The sequence below is a fragment of the Eupeodes corollae genome, chromosome 3, assembly GCF_945859685.1.
Source record: "Eupeodes corollae chromosome 3, idEupCoro1.1, whole genome shotgun sequence".
In the NCBI taxonomy this organism is placed as follows: Eukaryota; Metazoa; Arthropoda; class Insecta; order Diptera; family Syrphidae; genus Eupeodes; species Eupeodes corollae.
In genome coordinates this window covers 132,385,373-132,403,026 of record NC_079149.1, presented here as the reverse complement: position 1 = coordinate 132,403,026, position 17,654 = coordinate 132,385,373, and the positions used below count along the sequence as shown (strand labels likewise).

Genomic DNA, 17,654 nt, shown 5'->3' with positions numbered 1-17,654 from the left:
TTATATTTTTTCTTTAATGTATTTATTTCCATTTTTAATTCAGCTTAAGCCATTTTAATTTCTTCTTTGTTTATATTGTTTTCTGTTTTTCTTTTTTAAATTAATTTTATATGTAATTGGATTTGGGTTCCATCATTTATTTTGTTGTTGTTGTAGCATATATATTTTTATCTTGTACATTATTTCACTTAAAATTTAAAAACAAATATTTCTTTCTTTATTATTTCTCAATTAAATATCATCTTTTAATTATTTTATATAATTTTTTTTTGCACAAAGATTAAAATTAAAAATCATAAATATTTTCACACAAATACTTTTTTCTTTCCATTTTTAAAATTATTTCTTACGATTTATATATTTAATCTTTATTTATTAAAACTTACTGCATTCATCTAATATATATTATTATTTATGTTGTATGTTGCTTAAAAATATTATTCTTTGAAGGTTTTTTATTTATTATCAAAAAAATAACACACTTTATTATATTCCCATACCGTAGCTTAGTAAAGAAATAAAAGTGTCATTTTCGAATAACTGAAAATTAAAAAATAATAAAAACTTAAATAAAATTAAAACAATAAATAGCCATTGGGTGTTTTGTTTTTTAAATAATTATTTATATATTCTGTTCAGTTATTTCATTAAAATATTATATTTTTTTACTAGATACTTTCAACAATTTGTTTTATTTAATTAAAATATATATAAATTCACATAAACATTATAACGAGTCTTAAATTAAAACTTATTTTTAAATAATAAAACACATTTTCGTTTTTAATTAATTTGTTTTTAAGAGTAAAGTTTCTTTTCATTTATTTTCTCTTAAATTTTTTTTAATTTGTGTTGGAAAACCGAAATAATTGAGTACAACGACTATGATTGAATAAATTATCAGCTAACTAAATTTGAAAATGTGTAACTTTAACGGTTTTTATTTTGTTTTTAATTATTTTTATTTGCAATGATGATTTTCTCTTAATTTGATGTGGAAATTTTGGTAAAATGTGATCGATGGCAGCAACAACGGCAAACAGGCATTCAAATTCATTTTCAAAACCATTCTCACTTTCTAGAGATTCATTCTCTTAAGCACTCTTAATTTCGGTGCTCTTATGCTCATAAGACCATTCAATTCAAATGCATGCGTTCTCTTTCTATTTCTCTTCATCGTTTTTTCTTCTCTTTCAAAACATCAAGTTGCTGTTACCGCAGGCAGAGGAGGTTATGAGAGGAATCTCCATATAAATCCTGGTGGAAATGGAAAATCCGAGATGAAATGGAATTAGAAATATGGTTTAGAGACTGAAGAATCTCTTCCCATTTTTGATAGGGATAAGCTTAAAGCTTTTAAACTCTTTCCCTCTCTTTTATTTTGTTTGATAATTCATATAGAAACAGTTTTAGTTTATATTTGTATAGATATTTTTTAATATATATTTAATATTGTTTTGTGTGAAATTCGTATAAGTTAAAAGGATATTTTTCAGTATTTGTTTTTAATTTATATAGAACTACTATTTTAAGCCAGAGCTTTTGAGCTTTTTTCAAAAAGACGCCTCTCAGTTGCTTGTCTTGTGTTTTGCATTAAATTGTTCTCTTTGTTTTTGTTAATATTTCTCTTCATCTCTTATTTACATACAAAAGTCAAACTTTTTCTCAATATTTTTTAAAACTTTTTTGCGCAGAATGCTTTCTTGTTTTTTTCAAATGTTTTTGAAACAATTTTTCAGTTTTTTTTGTTTTTAAATATTTTTTTGGTTGGAAAAATGTCCTTCCCTCAGGGAGCAGACGGTTTTTCAATCACAATCACATTTTGGTTCTGTTTTGTTTTTTTGTTTTCTGGTTTTTTGTATCTTAAAAACTGTTCTCTTTTCTTCTCTTAGAAGCTATCGTCATCGTTATGTCATACTGTTGATTCGGAGGCAAACACATCGTCGGACCAGCTGACCTCCATGGGTGTGCCATTAAGGCTGTGAATCTTGTCCAGCAATAGCACCTCTTCAATGGACATGTGTTGTTTGTGATGTAACGATGAAGACGAAGTTCCATTCGACGAGGAAGTTGACACAGCTTCGTCAGACGATGCCGAGCACCCTTCGTCTTCGGAATTTGTACCAGAAACCATAGCTTCTCCGGCGGATTCCTGAATTTCTTGACATTTCTTCAACTTCTTGAGGTCATGCACCGAGGGGTGAGATGGAAGGGAGCGCATCTCCAGCTTCTCTCCCGTGTTCAGGGTGGACGTGTCACAGGTGATCAGATGAGTTGTCCTCTGCTGTTGTGATGACGACGATGACGAAGGCCTTTGGCGAATGTTGTTCCGGGTGTATGGCGAGCTGGCGCATAGTGGATCTTTCCAGGTCGAAGAATCGCCATTGGTTCGTGAGGAGCGACAACTTCCACTGGAGTTCTGACGAATCACCTTCTTTGGCTCGCTTTTAACACTCACGGACTTGGAACGAATTCGTGAGTGTACTCGGCCTAAAAACTCGGCCGCATCATTGGAATGTTGTCGTATCACGGATGTGGCCGACATCGATTGGGACAATGGATTCGGGCCGCCCATCATTGCTCCTCCGCATGAAGCACTCACAGAGAGCTGTCGTCGCGCAGGATAGGCCGATGCCGATGGTGACTTCTCAGCCGACCGGAATGATCCGGCTCGTTTGACCATTTTTGAAGCAGCGACTTCTGGTGTTTCGTCGTCCATCTCCAGCACCCATGACACCGAATCGTTCTTCTCGATGACTCCCTTGATAATTGGCGAAGATGGTGGCGAAATGTCGTCCATTTGGAACTGAATACGCTCCGAACCATTGGTGCGGTTCAAGCTCAACAGACTAGAGTTGTGACTTTGATCTTGATTTATTGTGGCATCTTGGCTGTAGATGCTTATTTTTGATGAGCTCAGGTGCTCATGGAATTTTGATTCGACAATTTGAAGTTGCTCAGAACGCTGCTTCAGCTGCCATTGTAAGGCTTCTTTGTCAAAGGATAGCCTCTTTCGGACTACCGCTTCGTGGTTAAAGGCTTTGGTGATTTCGTCAAGCTTCTCACGAAGTTCTCTGTAAAAATAGACAAATGTTACTGAAAGGTTCTAGATAATGTTTGAATTTTTTTGTAACTTACTTTTCTTTTTCGGCCTTGAGTTCTGCCTCAGATTGCAGCATCTCACACCTGGATTCCAGAGTGGACACCTTACCCATAAGTACTTGAGCCTCATCGGCGTCTCTCATCAACTCCTGATTCTGCTTCGTGAGCTTTGAGATTTCCTTCTGTTTGATTTCCAACACACAGCGCAAGCTTTCTGCCTCACTCTGTAGCCTCTGAATTTCCAAAGCTGCCCCACCACTATTCCTCGGAGATGCCTGTGTCGAACTGTGATCGGTGTAGCTCCTCGACAATCGCAAGACCGAGATTTCATCCTGGGACAAATTCAATTTGTTCTCGAGCTCTTGAGCTCGATTCTCTGTGCTTGACTTGAGATTCTCCAATTGCTTGGTGAGTCCGTTGATCTTTTCGACCAACTCACGCTCCCTCTGTGTTGCCAATTGAACACGTTCAGCGAAATTACTCTCCAAATTGTGAATTTGTTCTTTTAGCTGATCTTCAACTTGATTGGCTTCAACTAGACGCTGCCTCAAGGCTTCGTCTTTTTGTTGGGCAGCAATAAGTTGAGCATAGAGCTTTTCGTATTTAACATCGGCAGCTGATTGTAGTTCTTCTAGAGCCTGCTTGTTGGAGACTTCTTTGGCAGCCAATTGTGACTCCAACGATGCGATATGTTCTTTGGCTTTGTTCTGAGATTCCTTAAGATTTATTTCAACTGAAAAAGCAATAGAATCACAATTTGAGTATTGGTTCATATTTTTGGGGACAAAATTTTGACATATAAAAGTTTTGATTATGAATCAAACTGACTATAAAAATCTAAACTCAAAATAAAAGACTGAAATTTCTTAGAATTCAAAACTTAGCTTTTTCTTAAAGTTTTTTTTTCGAAAAAATGAATACCAATTGGCTTTTCGTGCTTCACTTACCTTTTTCTAATTCGCATCGATGCAAATCCTGTAGTTCTTGTTCCCGTTTTGTGTAGTAAGCTTCCTTGTCAAAAATTTGATCCCTTAATTCGTGACAGGAAGTTTTGGCTTCATCTAATAAATGAACAGTTCTATTTAGCTTCTGTTTGACATTTTCACATTCAACCTTGATTGTTGGACAGGAGAAGGCATCCAACTGAAAAAGAGATAAGAAATGAAATAAATTAGTTCCACATGTGAATTGATTTGGAAAAAAGGACGAAGGATAATAATTTTGTTTGACTGCACTTTGCGCAGGAAACAGATGTTTCTTTCCAAATGGTTTGCTGCAATAGCAGATGTTTGATATTTGGGTTCTATTGTTAAGATGTTCGAAGGAGTCCTGTTTTTTTTGTAAGGAACAAGTTTATATCCAATTTTAGTAAATAAGGAAAAACATTCTTTTAGAATTTAGAAAAAAAAGGTTCAAGGACACAAGCAGTTCGATTACTCAAGATTTCTTATCAACTTTTATGAAATTTGATTTCTTTAATATAAGAATAGACTTCTCAAATTTCTTGTCTTTCACCAAATTTACACATTTCTGAGCTTTAATCTTCTTAAGGAAACCGTACTGATTTTAGAAATACGAATCAACAATTAGAATATTAAGAACTCTTTACTAACCTTGTTATACGCCTTCAAATCTGTGGTCATGTGAAATGGTATCCACTTAAATCTTTCGCCCATTTTTGTACGGTTTTTGAATTTTTCACTACTGTTCATTCCCAAAAGTGACAAGAAAATATTGTTTTAAAAATTTTTGTTAAACAAAATTACGTTCTAGAAACACTGTTTTCGTTTGCAGATCTTACACGGTCGATAGCTCGGGACAAACTGACACCGATCCTGGGTAGATTACCCCTATTTGTACAAATGACGCATGGCTCGGAAATTCAAAAATTCCTCTTTACCTGCCATAAGTAGTTAGGTAGATCGGTGACCCTGCATCAGGTATTTACACCGATGCATGTGGATTAGAAATACTCTCGCAGAAGGATAAGGTTGTTATTTTTGAAATGTATTTTTAAACGTTGCAGTTGAACAAACACTCTCGGCAATGGAAAAACACCATTTTTTCAGGTAGTTTTGGAAACGTGCTACGATCAATATCTTAAGGAATTTTTAAAGAAGCTATAGATATGGTCTCATGTAAATTGAAATTTTCACGGTTGTTTGAGTAAGGACTATATAATAATGATTTTTTCTTCTATTTTTCAGGAGTTTTCGAAATGAGTGGTGAAATTTTTCAGTTTAGGGAGATACATAAGGTACTCCTCTTCTCATTCATAAAACAATGGAATAATCCTTTTTATTTTATTTTGGTTTTTGGATGATTATATAGGTGGATGTTTGTTGAAGGTGGATAACTGGTGTAGGTTTTAAGAAAGAGTTGACCAAGTGGGACGAAACGTTGAATTAAATAGAAACTCTTTTTCTTTATTTTAAACAAAAAAAGAACGTACATAGTTCGAAATGTATTTATGAAATTTTTAAATGAAGCGTGGAAAATTTGTAAATATAACTCGACTAAGTTTGTGGTGAACTCATAAAGTCCCAAAATATATCAGAGAACAGAAAAATTTAAAGGAGTGTGTTCCAGAACACAGTGGGTGTTTCTTTTTTTGCAAAAGATATACCTTCATGTGGAAAGAGTGTACCTAAAAATAGGTAAACCTTCATTTTAACCCAAGAAAAAAAGGCGCCGAAATTGGGTTTTCTCATGATACATATAACACTTTGAAAGAATGGAAATGCAAATGGAACTTTTATTGATGCGGTTGCATGGTAGACTAGTTCTTGGCACCTTTCAAAATTAGAATTTTGGTAGCAGAAAAGATTACAAATTATACTAATTTAAAACTATTTACGTTTTTACTGAAATTTAAACATATTGTTTTCTTAATTTCAACAATTTTGTGTTCTTTTATGTTAAAAAATGCATCTTTCATATGTTGACATTTGAATTTATCTTAAAAAAGATGATTTAAGACTGAATGAAAATTCATAGAATTTAAAAATGGTCTCCAATGTCAAGTTTTTTTGTCCCCTAAAGAAAGCAAACATTTTTAGGAACTAATTTGTGTCGAACTTAAATCTTGTTTTGAAATTTTTCAATGAAACCATGTTTTTAAAATATGTAACTTTAAAAATATTAAAATAAACCCAAAAACGGTGTTTTTAAGGCTACCTTAACCTTAGAGGTAAAATAATTCTTAACAATAAATAGTGTGAAAAAATTGTTATAGTTCTTGATTCGACTTTAGAAACTTTGAGAAACCTTGAGGAACGTTTTCGAGTTAATTTTTCGTGATGATTTCGTATTTGGGCTTCAATAAAAATTGTCTGCTCCATTTTTTTTTTAAATAAACGTTTTTATTATTTTATTGATATTTTTTAATATATTTCTAGAAAACTTAACAAATTCGTTGAAATTTACTTTCAAACCGTTTCTCTCTTTTAAAAAGCGTCTTAGCATTAATGTTTCAGCCTTTTGTTTAAATTTATGAGACACATATGCAGCTTAAAAACATTATTAAGAGTTTTCGAAAATGTTATGAAACACTTAAAATATTTTAACTGAATGTTGGAGTTCCAGATCTATAAAACCTTAACGAATTTTATTCAAAGAAACTGATTTCAGAACTTGGATATCTCTAAAAAGTCTTGTCAATGTGTTTTTGAATATTAACAAGGATAATATCAAGAACCTAGCGTGATGGAGAGATTTTGCATAGGATATTTGCACTTTGATTGCCAGAAACACAAAACCTTGTCGATCAGTTTAAATGCATAATTTAGTTTAGACCAAGGGTACGATCAAAAAATGTTGGGGTGTTACTCAGGTCTATCTTTAATCTCTTATCACTAAAAAACTGGGTTAAAACGTAAAAGTATTATATCTTGAGGCTTTTAAGAGGATGGAATCTTTTTTAAAAATCTCTGTAATGAAAATACGTTCTCTCTTTCGAGAATATAGACTTTTCCGAAAAATAAACAAAGATTCAAAATATTTTAAGTATAGAAGCAATCTATACAAAAATGTTACTTTTCTTTTTAAAAACTAAATACTTTTTGAGGATTTGAAGAAGTTTCAAAAGAATTATGTCAAGGTTCTTACGTAATTTCATAGTTTGTGTTGTTTTTTCTTCTTCTTCTCTTTCAAAAATAAAAATGTCTAATTGACTTTTCGGTCTTTTTCAAGCTCTTAAGTGAAAAGGAGATACAATAATGAGAACCCAAAACGACTGTTTTTAAAAATGCCTATAAACAATAAAAAATTGAAAAACGTGTCTAGCATTGTTTTTTCTTAGTTTTTTTTCTTCAATTTTATAGCCTTTTTCCGGCGCCTCTTATATAATTTTAAATCTACCTCAAGACTTCGTCTGAAATAAGACATGATTGTTTGTTCTGGTTTTAATTTAAGTGTATTTTAATTGCGTTTCTAGGTAATTACTATTCTTGCGTCGTGCGTCGTCGTGGCTCGTTTACATTTGAGCTTCCTGCTAATATTTTAATACCTAACCTACAAAAATAAAGTTTTAACTGCCTAAGCCTATCATGCAATAAAAATTAACATTAGAGCACTATAATCATTTTACTTAATTGAATTTACAGTACTTACCTGGTGTAAATAAATACAAAAGCAATTAGAAGTCTGACGTCCCTTCAATTTCCTAGACTGACCTTTGGCACCCTAATCAAGGGCCTAACTAGACACAGGCATTTAGTACCATTTAACTGTGAACATATTCGAGAAATATAAATCTCAACAGAAATGGAAAAACAGCTTAAGCTGAATTAAGCCTTTTCAAACTTCTCATTGGGAAATATTGCGATCGTTTAAAAAACATTAAAATTATTGAAATTTCTTGAAGTATTAAGGCACTTAAATATAACTTATTTGTGTCTGCAGATAATATCAAAAAACATGATCAGAAATGCTTTTCAAAAAAATTTGTAGACGATTTTATTTAAATATCTATAAAAAAACAGTTTTGTTTACTCCAAATATCAACAATCAAAGCCCATCTTGACGAATATGAAAGAGTATCAATTCTCCATTTCAGTTGCCTAACAACAAATTTTGTGAAATCCTTTTGAACTCTTTCAATACGAGTTCTTCCAATGGAAGTAGAAGGACACTAAACAATTGAACAATACTCAAGGATCGGACGAACTAATGACATGTACACTGATTTCAGAGCCTAAGGGTTAGAAAACTCGTTGCAGTTTCGCTTGACGAAACCAAGCATTGAATTAGCCCTTGCAATTACATAATCTATATGTAACGAAAAACACAACTTCGGATCAAAAATGACTCCAAGATCACGAATCTCAGATCAAGAATCTGGTTGAACTTATGGTAGTTGTGGATCAACTAAAAAACGATGTGCCGTAAACACATTACACTTTGTGATATTTAATGGAAGGATATTCCTATCACACCAAACAAATCAGAGAAGATTTTGCTGATCAATTCAATTTTTGATACAAAGAAAAATGTTCATGTCATCAGCATACATCAAACAAGATACAATTTTAAGAAGAGAGGGGATATCATTAACAAATATATTCAAAAGAAGTGGTCCCAGATGGGTACCTTGAGGAACTCCTGATGAAGCATTGTGTTCTTTTATGAATGCCAAAAGCTGGAAGTTTAGTTAGAAGAATTTCATGACAAATAGAATCAAATGCTTTTATAAATTCTGTGTAGATAGTATCTACCTGATAATCTGATATAAGGTTTTTAAAATGTGTTCTTGCAGTATTGCAAAAATGTGATAACAAAAATTTGTCATTTTTAAATTTACATTTCTCAATGTTCTTATCATTAAAAAACGACGTAGAAACTACGTCAATTTCCTGATCTCTAAAATTTGACTTCTCTTTCGAACACTATGACCTCGTTTTAAATACTGATTGATTTTGAGAAGATTTATGTACATAACAGTAAGTTAGTTATTGTTAAATTTTGAAGCAGCATAATCATTTAAAATAATGCAAACACTCCAACAACACAATATTAAGAATGGAACTCCTCTTAAGGTCATTTTTGCAGCCATTCATCCACTCATATATACTTTTGAAAGGTGTTTTGCCAGGTGTTTATTTTTCTTCCTAAGACTTCCACTACTGTGTTCCATTTAGGCAAGAGTATAATAATAAAATATTGAAAAATTCTTCTTATTATTATTCTATGATTCATAAGCAAAACCCACGCACATGCAATCCTTAACAAAAATATTTTCTTAGGCTTTCATCTTCAAGGGATATATTGATGGGACGTTTTCAAAATATATTGTATTCAAAAAATCTAGAAAAACCCACAGTAAATATACCCTCACGCTCGCAGAAAAGACAAAAATATTCCATTTTCTTAAAGTCTTCAATATGATTTTTGAGGAATGAATAGAATATTTTAGGGTCATGTATTTGAAAGGACATGTCTGTGAAAGTTAACAACTTCTCATGAATATAAACTATGAACCTTTTGGAGTATATAATATTCACTTTGGAAAAATGGAAAATGTCTCTATTTTTATGGGGATTATTTAAATTTTGTGATTTTTAGGATTCTCTAAGGTTAACACAGGTAACGACAGTCAACCAAACTGAAATATTCGTATAATCCAAAGTCTTAACCCTTTCGATTCCAATGAAATCTTTTACCCATTGGCGACTATTTTCTTGCATAATTTTTGTTTATTAAAAATGTTTTTGTGTTCTTAAACGACACGTTAATTTGGTTTTTATTACTGATGGCCATGAGTTTTTATGATCCTAAAAACACGAAGATTCTTATACAACACACTCAGGTAGATATGCGTTCTAGGTTTTAAGTCTTTAGGTAACATCTTAATTAACTTAAGTACAACAAAAAAAGAAATGAAAAACCACTTTGTTTTTTAAAATGTATGGAAATTCTAAAAGAAAATCCCAGCACTTGTAAGGATCTAATTAACAAATCTTGTTGCCGTGTTTCGTTGTCATTTGACATTGGAAAAACAAATGACACGCGTAGGGAATTTTCAAGATGACAGGATTTTAGGTAAATACGATAACATGTTCCACATATGCGGGTAAACATGTCCTTTTTCTTGTTTTTCCATATTTTTCTAAGAGGATGTATATATTTTTGCAGCTGGTCTAAGAGAATTTATTTATTTTTATCAGGTTTTACATTTTTGTAGGTCTGAAATTTATCATTTTTATGACTTTAATTTTAAAACAAAACATGTTTTGAAAAATGTTAAAAGGTGCTAGAATTGTACCTTTAGACAAATAAGCATTTGGCACCATGTGAAAAATAAAACCATTTCATATAAAATATTGTCCTGTTTTTAGGAAAATCATTAATTTAACATTTTTTAAATGTTTTTTCTCATAGCTCAAAAGGATTCTCTTTAGCCTTTGAAGTGTACTTTCCAAAGAAAACAGTATTTGAACTTTCTTTTTATCAAAAACAAAGACACTTTTATCGACACAGGTACAAAGAGAGAATTCCCTTCAGGACGAAAAAAGCTTCTCTATGTTCGTTATCACGTACATGGTTCTAGAAAAAAAACTCCTTTGAGCAAAACATAGTCCATTTACATACAAGGACATACATATATCGTCTAATTCAGGAACAAACTCTATAGGAGTGCAAATTGTCTCCATTGACAGGAATTTTTTTTAGTTGTATGTATATTCATCTCACCAACAAGTTTTAATCAAGCGAAGAATAATCCAACAGAGTGAACTTAACCGGAAACAGCCCATAACCCATCACCGCCGTACACCGAACCCTATGTATGTATACACCGACAACCATCCTTGCAAGTCTATATTTGTCCAGGATTCAGTTTTGGTCACTCTGTTGTCAGATTACCCAACAGCACCGCCCACAATGGGAAAGAAAGAAAAAGGATAAAAAAGGACATCAATATCAGGTTATGACTATTTTTTCTTTCCTCAGTTCCTTGGTCCTGCCATCAGGATACGAATAAAAATTTGGTTCGTTTGGTGAATTTAACTCAATTCTGGTAATCCTTTTTATTATTTTAGTTGTTTTTCTTTATTTTGGTGAACAGATGAGGAAAAACTTTTCATTATCCTTGATGGGGTGGAATGTAAGTACAGAGTATGAGAAAGGCAAACCAAGCGAAAGAACCAATTATTAGTTTCAATTAGTATAAAAGAAAATCCAGCTGTTGAAATGGCATCATAATAAAGAGTCCTCATAACGTTTCCCAGACTTATTTTGATAGTAGAGGAATTTATTATACGAACATTCCGAACAATTCTCGACCCAAACCAGACAGAACTCTCTGAATACTGCGCTGCTGGTGGTTCTGGCTGTGTTCAAGAGCCTATATATTTTGATATTATTTATGTTTGGTTTTGGTAAATAAAGGAGAAAAGTGCAATTGAAAGGAAAGTTATTGTTATTTTCTGTACAACGATCCTGATGATGATGAAGGGTAGGTTTATAGTTCCAACTTCTTCTTCTTCTCCTTCTTGAGGGTAAATAATATGGAGTAAATCAATTTTTATTGAAAATATTAATCAAATGCCGAACCAAAAGAGTACATAAATAGCTTTGGGTGTAATCAGATTTTATATGAGTAACTTGATGATTGCCAGGAAATCTGTTTTGTGTATATCATATTTTATAGGCGGAAGGAAGTTCAGCTGAGTTCCGGGGAGAATTTTGATTAACATTTTGCTATAAAGAGGTTAGACTGGGTATTGATAGTTCAATAGAAATCAACCTTGTGGGTTGCTTATTCATTTTCCCTCAAACCAAGGATAAAGGTAAACGTAAAATCCAGATGTTAGAAATAAGAAATGATTTAGGACGGCTGTTTTGACAATATTCCTTAGAATGGAGTTTTTGTAGAGAAGTTTTCTACTGTCATAATTTAAGTAACATGATTTAAACAAAATATGAATAAGAAAAGGATGCAAATGATTTTTCTAATGTAATTGGCCATCAATTAATATTTCCAAGATTTCTGAGAATATTTTTCATTTAGATTGACAGAGTAGGAGATTTAAATTTATCCAGAAATATTGTTCATTTTAACCTTTGAATTGTGCGATAGATTAGGTTTATGGATTATTGAGAAACCGAACCAAGCAAATTCTATTTTTAAAGTTTTGACAACAAAATTGAGAAATTTTTGTTTCTAAGAATACGAACGTTTCTGTGATCTCAAAACATAAACTGTCCGAATTTATTAAATGTCAAAAACTTCATTCTTCTTTCACAGAAGAGAAAAATTTGTATGGTTACTTTTTGTAAATTCATGTAACATCTCAGAGAAAGTCAAAAAACTTTTCAATTATTATTTTTCTCAAAAATGGGTCAAGAAGATTGCGTAGAAATAGACGTACGTTATAAAAATGGCATTTTTCATAAGACCAGCTCTCTCATTGGCAATAAAAATAAGGTTAATCAAAAATGGTTCAAACCTAATTGTATTAAATTTTAAAACCAAATTTGCAAGAAAAAATATTTTTTAGATTATGTTTAAAAAATAATTTTTCGGAAACAGCAATAATACAAGTAATATTAAAATCGATTCAGTTCAATCGTTATTAAGATATTACTATGATACCCTACTGCTTTCTCAAAATTTAATTGATTGACGAAAATCGATTTTTTAGTCCACTTTTTTGACGTTTCCGCAAGTGTCATCAACTGAATTTTTGTATATGATAAAGTTAGATGATGCTTTCGAACATAAAAATAACCTGCTTTATGTGTCGAAAATAAGAATTTACCTGAATATTTTGAAGTACATATGTTTGAAACAGTTGTTATTTGCCGAGTGCGAGTTTCAAAACATTCGTGTGTTTTCATTTTTGACCCAAATTAAGCAAAAGAGTCTTATGTGAATCAATTTTTTCTTTTTCTAAAAAATCGATTTGAACAGATATTAACTAAATATTAACCGTATTTGAAACAAAAGACGTAGATAAATGAAGGCTGTTTTTCCCCAAAGGCTTCATAGTATACCACTATAACGGTTGGGTTCTATAAACAAAGTTAAGTCTGCAACTGACTGAAAGACCAAAACCAGAAACTATATTGAAAAATATATTAATAATTAAACAAACTCAAACGCTGAAGTTAGAAAATCAGTTTCCTTTTTCTCAAAAATTATGCGCATATAAAGCAGATTTTAAAAATTATGTTTTCAATTAATTTCAGACACTTTTTCATTGTTTACTGTTTTATGGAGGCCCGAAGGAAACTTCGATCAAGCAGGCACAGTGTTTGAACTTTTTTCAAAAGTTTAATGAAAAATATTCATTGTGTTGATGGTAAACCATTCAATTCAATGTCATCATCATCCTCTCGTTCGATTTAAATATTTAAAAATGTTTATTTCAATTAACGAAGACAACAGAAACTACGACAAAAGATTGCTTCAACTCTTTAACCTTTTGGACCATTCACTGTTCGGTCTGTGGTGTCGGCCCCACGGAAGAAAAACCATTTAAATTATAAACCAACTCATTTTCAAAAGTTTTCAATATTTTAAACATGAACTCTTGTTTCTTTTTTGTTTTTGTTTTGCATTCAAAGTTTCCTCCTACCGTTAATTTGGTTGTCTCAGTGGGTGAAAAGAAGCTCCAACTTCAATCCATTTGCTGATGATGATAATGATGATGGAGAAGAAGTGTACCTCTAGCATCATGATAAAGGTAAAGGTTCTATACTTAAATCAGTGAGATGGGAGTTGAATTTCTTATAGAGAATAGGTGGTAGCCCATCAGTCTTACCACGTTTACAATCGCAAGGCAACCAAGCGAAAGAACCGAGAGTAGGTATATATCCAAACGAACTCAAGCTGAACGAAAGTTTGCAGAATTTTAATTTTATTTATAAGCCAGCGGGTAAAAGTTCTTATTACCCACACCCCTCAGATTGCTTGAGGATGGTTGTGGTACCCAAGCTTCTGCAGAAGACTGCTACCACGAGAAGATCCCAACGGAGCATGCAACGAGCCAAGCGATAATTTACCTGCAATTTATTTATTTTTCCGTCTCTTCTACAACTTTTTTTTTTAAATATGCACGTAAAAGTCGACGTAGAAGTAAATTGTTGTAGGTGGAATATAAGGAAAACATTGCACTTACTTGATGGGAATAAGTTTCACCGCTTCACCTCATGAAGATGATATTAGCATCAATTTGACGTTACGGACGTCGAAAAAGCACTACCAGAAGCGCACCTGTTTATACACACGCATAAAGGTGAGCTAATTAATACTTAAATAGGTTATTTTTGCCCTAAAATGTGATTGTTTCGTAAAGTTAAAACCTTTAGAAGCAGCTGAACTCAAAACTACACCAACCCTATCCCGAGGACAAATTGGAAAGTAGAGGATTTAGATTAATTCATTCAAAACTATAAACCATAAACGGGTAGAGTTTTTGTGATGAAAAGGACGACTTATCTGGATCAGATTAAGAACTTATTGTTTTCAATTAGGTTAAAATTAGTTCAAAATATGGAAGGATTTTTGATCATTTGACATATGCGTGTATTTCATATTTAGCACACGCAAAAGTTCTATAATCTCTCGGTTTTTGTGCTAACTCATATCCTTCAGATATTTTGAGTATTGAAATTTTGTAAAGGGCGTGACAGGTACTCTAGATTAATGCAAACAAAGGACACTTTTGTGCGGAAAATTTTCATTTGTATATACGAGAAGTACCTTGTTGCGGTCCGAGAATTGGCGCCATCAACAAAAACATGTCGTAAAATATTCTAGTACCTAACTTTTAAGACTACACACTATACAGGTACTTAACTGGGGGTTTTTCCCAGAAGTTTGTGTGTTAGATTTAACAGGTACTCGTATATGCAAATGATTTGGAATGCAGCTGTCCCTTATTTTTAAAACTATGTATCTCATTGAGGAGTTTTTGAAAAGGTTATTTTTAGTGTATCAGGTATTGGTATGTATTAAGATGAGTAATAGTTGTTTTGTTTGAAGACCTTACAAACAATTTTGGAAAAATCGAAAACAACAATGTTTCAATAAAATATTTTTTTCTTAAACTGAAAAAAAAGATGAAGAAGAACTGAAAACTAAGATTTTCAAGGTGACTATATAATGACTTTATATAGAGACAGGAAGTACAAGCGTGTTTTTAGTTTATTGTGTAATAAAAACATTTTAAAGGAATGCATTTTTCACACATTTTTGAAATGTATGCATTATGTCTATTTTTGAATTTTATTCTACTGTTTATTATTTATAAACTATGCTTCAAAATTAGAAGAAACAAGAATCAACGATATTAGTGGAAGGTTTTAAAATAGTGAAGCAAATAATAAAAATAGATTTTGATTTGAGTTTCAGCTATTTGACAATAGATGGCTTTAGTAATAAGTCACATTTTGACATTTAAGAAAAATAGTTTTGACATATTGCTCATTATTTTTCGGTCCCGAATAATCGTCATTTTCGGGAAGTGTTGAGAAATAGGCAGGTGAAGAGCTTTGTAAATTTTACGGTGATGCTGATTTAAGTAAAACAATGTGTCAAAATCGGTTATTTCGATATTGACCACCAATAATGGGAAGGAATGCCTGAAATCCAGGTGTAGGAAACCCAAAAACACTGAAGTGTAAACATTGCTCGAAGCAGATCTGTACTAAACGCGAAAAGAACTTTTTTCAGCATTAGAAGTCAATCCTGCAGATGGTTCCAAGTGTTGCGAAAGATTCAAAACCAGTTAAGGGAAGTTAGGCGTGTTTTTCATTCGTCTGCAAAATCTAAAGGATTTGTATCATCGCATTCTAACGGGAGATCATGCCTACGAAAACGGTTAAGACATATTCACGTTGCTAGGAGTGTGTTATGTTGTTGGTAGAATCAAGTTGGAGAATTCGGTCGAATTAGTTGTGTGTGAAAATGACCTTTATCTATAACTAGGGAACGATATATAACATCAGTGTGTACAGCCCTCTTTAAAGCTTGTTGAATTAAATCTTGTATTTTCTCTACAAAAATGATTTTGCTATGTTTTTTTGAGTTGGAAATCTTAAGGCGTATTTAAAGCTTCTAGAAAAAAAACCACATGCTTGGAACCTGTGCCTGTACATCCCTTTTATAATTTATCCTTTTTCATAAATAACATTTATGAAATTTGCGTGTTGGACTAAAAACTCGACACCATAAATCACTACTGCATTACATAGAACCTTTATACTTACTTGATGATTCATATAAAATCCCTTGATTTCGTCCTTATTTTTTTTGTTTTTGTTATCAACTATTCTACAGAGAGTAATTTTAATTACCAAAGGATGTGCTAAATCCCAACCCCATGCGCCATAACAGATTTGGGGATTTATTACCCAAAGTATCTGACTGCAAGATTCTTATCGTAATTAATGAGCAGAGAAAAGCAGTGTAGTAAATGAGTAGAAGAGTGAGAGGAAAAAAGAACAAGGATTATTATAGTGGCAAGGAAGTTGAAAACCCCCATCTTCATCATCATATTGTTGGTTATGGTGGTTGCCAAGTAATGTGGAACGTTCCTTACAACAAAAACCAAATAAAAAAGGGGTTTTGGTAGTTGAGTTCAAGCTAGTCTATATGTATGGCTATAGGTAAAATTAGTTATGGTGGTTTTACTGGATGCCATGATGTTCCTTTCTCTGGATGCTGATGTTAGGATCGAAAGGATTTTTGTAAACTTAAACGACTAAGTTCAGTATGTTTTGGCGTTCGCGCGAAATGACTTTTTCATCTTCGTCTTTCTTCTTTCCTTTGCCTTCATGTTATATACAGACTTTTATACATATAGATGTAGCAAAGCAAAGTATTTTAAGGCTAAAGTTTAATTGAGGTATAGGGTTACATTCCGGTTACAAAGACGCGAGTAAAGTTGGATAAACTTTTTCGTAATTTGTGTGTTTTTGCAAAAACGACAATAACTGATTTTGTTGTTTTTTAGTTGATTTTTATTAAATTTGTCTTAAGGGTGATAATATGCGCGGTTTTGGATTAAATATAAAACAGTGATGCGGGGGTGGTAAGGAAATTGTAAAAGTCTTACTGAGTTAATTTTATTTTCAAGGAAATATTATTATAATGACTTAAGGTAGGTGCTTCTATTCGACGAACTTGAAGAAAAGTGTCGTGTGAATATTTGTTTTTGGTTTGGATGCTTAGTTTTTGGGATCCTTTTTGTTTTCAGAACTTGGAAACAAGCCAATAAAAGTAATTAGGACTAATTTCACTTTTATTTGTTTTTCTTTCTAAATTGTCAACTACTACAATAATATACTCTTGCTGCTTATCACTTCTAATCAAATTGTAGCTTAAGCTTGTTTAAGGAGCCAATAAAGAGTATTAAATGCTGAAAAATCTACTTAAAGAACTAAGGATAAAGGAATAGAGTTTAGATTTCGACGAGTATTGTATATGCTAAGGATTATAGGATGTCTGGAAATTTTCAAGGATTTTTCGTCGCAAATTAAAAATAACCTACTTAAGAAGTTTTCAAGAGCAATTATGAGATAAAAGAGATTGTCATTTATAAGACAGT

At 32.2% G+C, this 17,654-nt stretch overlaps 1 protein-coding gene across 4 annotated transcripts in view; it reads right to left on the bottom strand.

Annotated features, from left to right (window-relative positions):
* Positions 1 to 17,654, bottom strand: part of LOC129949753 (mucin-2) — a 354,544-nt gene continuing 336,890 nt past the window's right edge. For all 4 annotated transcript variants that reach the window (XM_056061389.1, XM_056061391.1, XM_056061390.1 and 1 more), the window contains 3 exons: positions 4,050 to 4,245; positions 3,139 to 3,835; positions 1 to 3,074 (listed from right to left, as the gene is read on the bottom strand). In XM_056061389.1, coding sequence (XP_055917364.1) covers positions 1,913 to 3,074; positions 3,139 to 3,835; positions 4,050 to 4,245 — 2,055 coding nt within the window. In that variant the 3' untranslated portion in view covers positions 1 to 1,912. The remainder of the gene's footprint in view (positions 3,075 to 3,138; positions 3,836 to 4,049; positions 4,246 to 17,654) is intronic.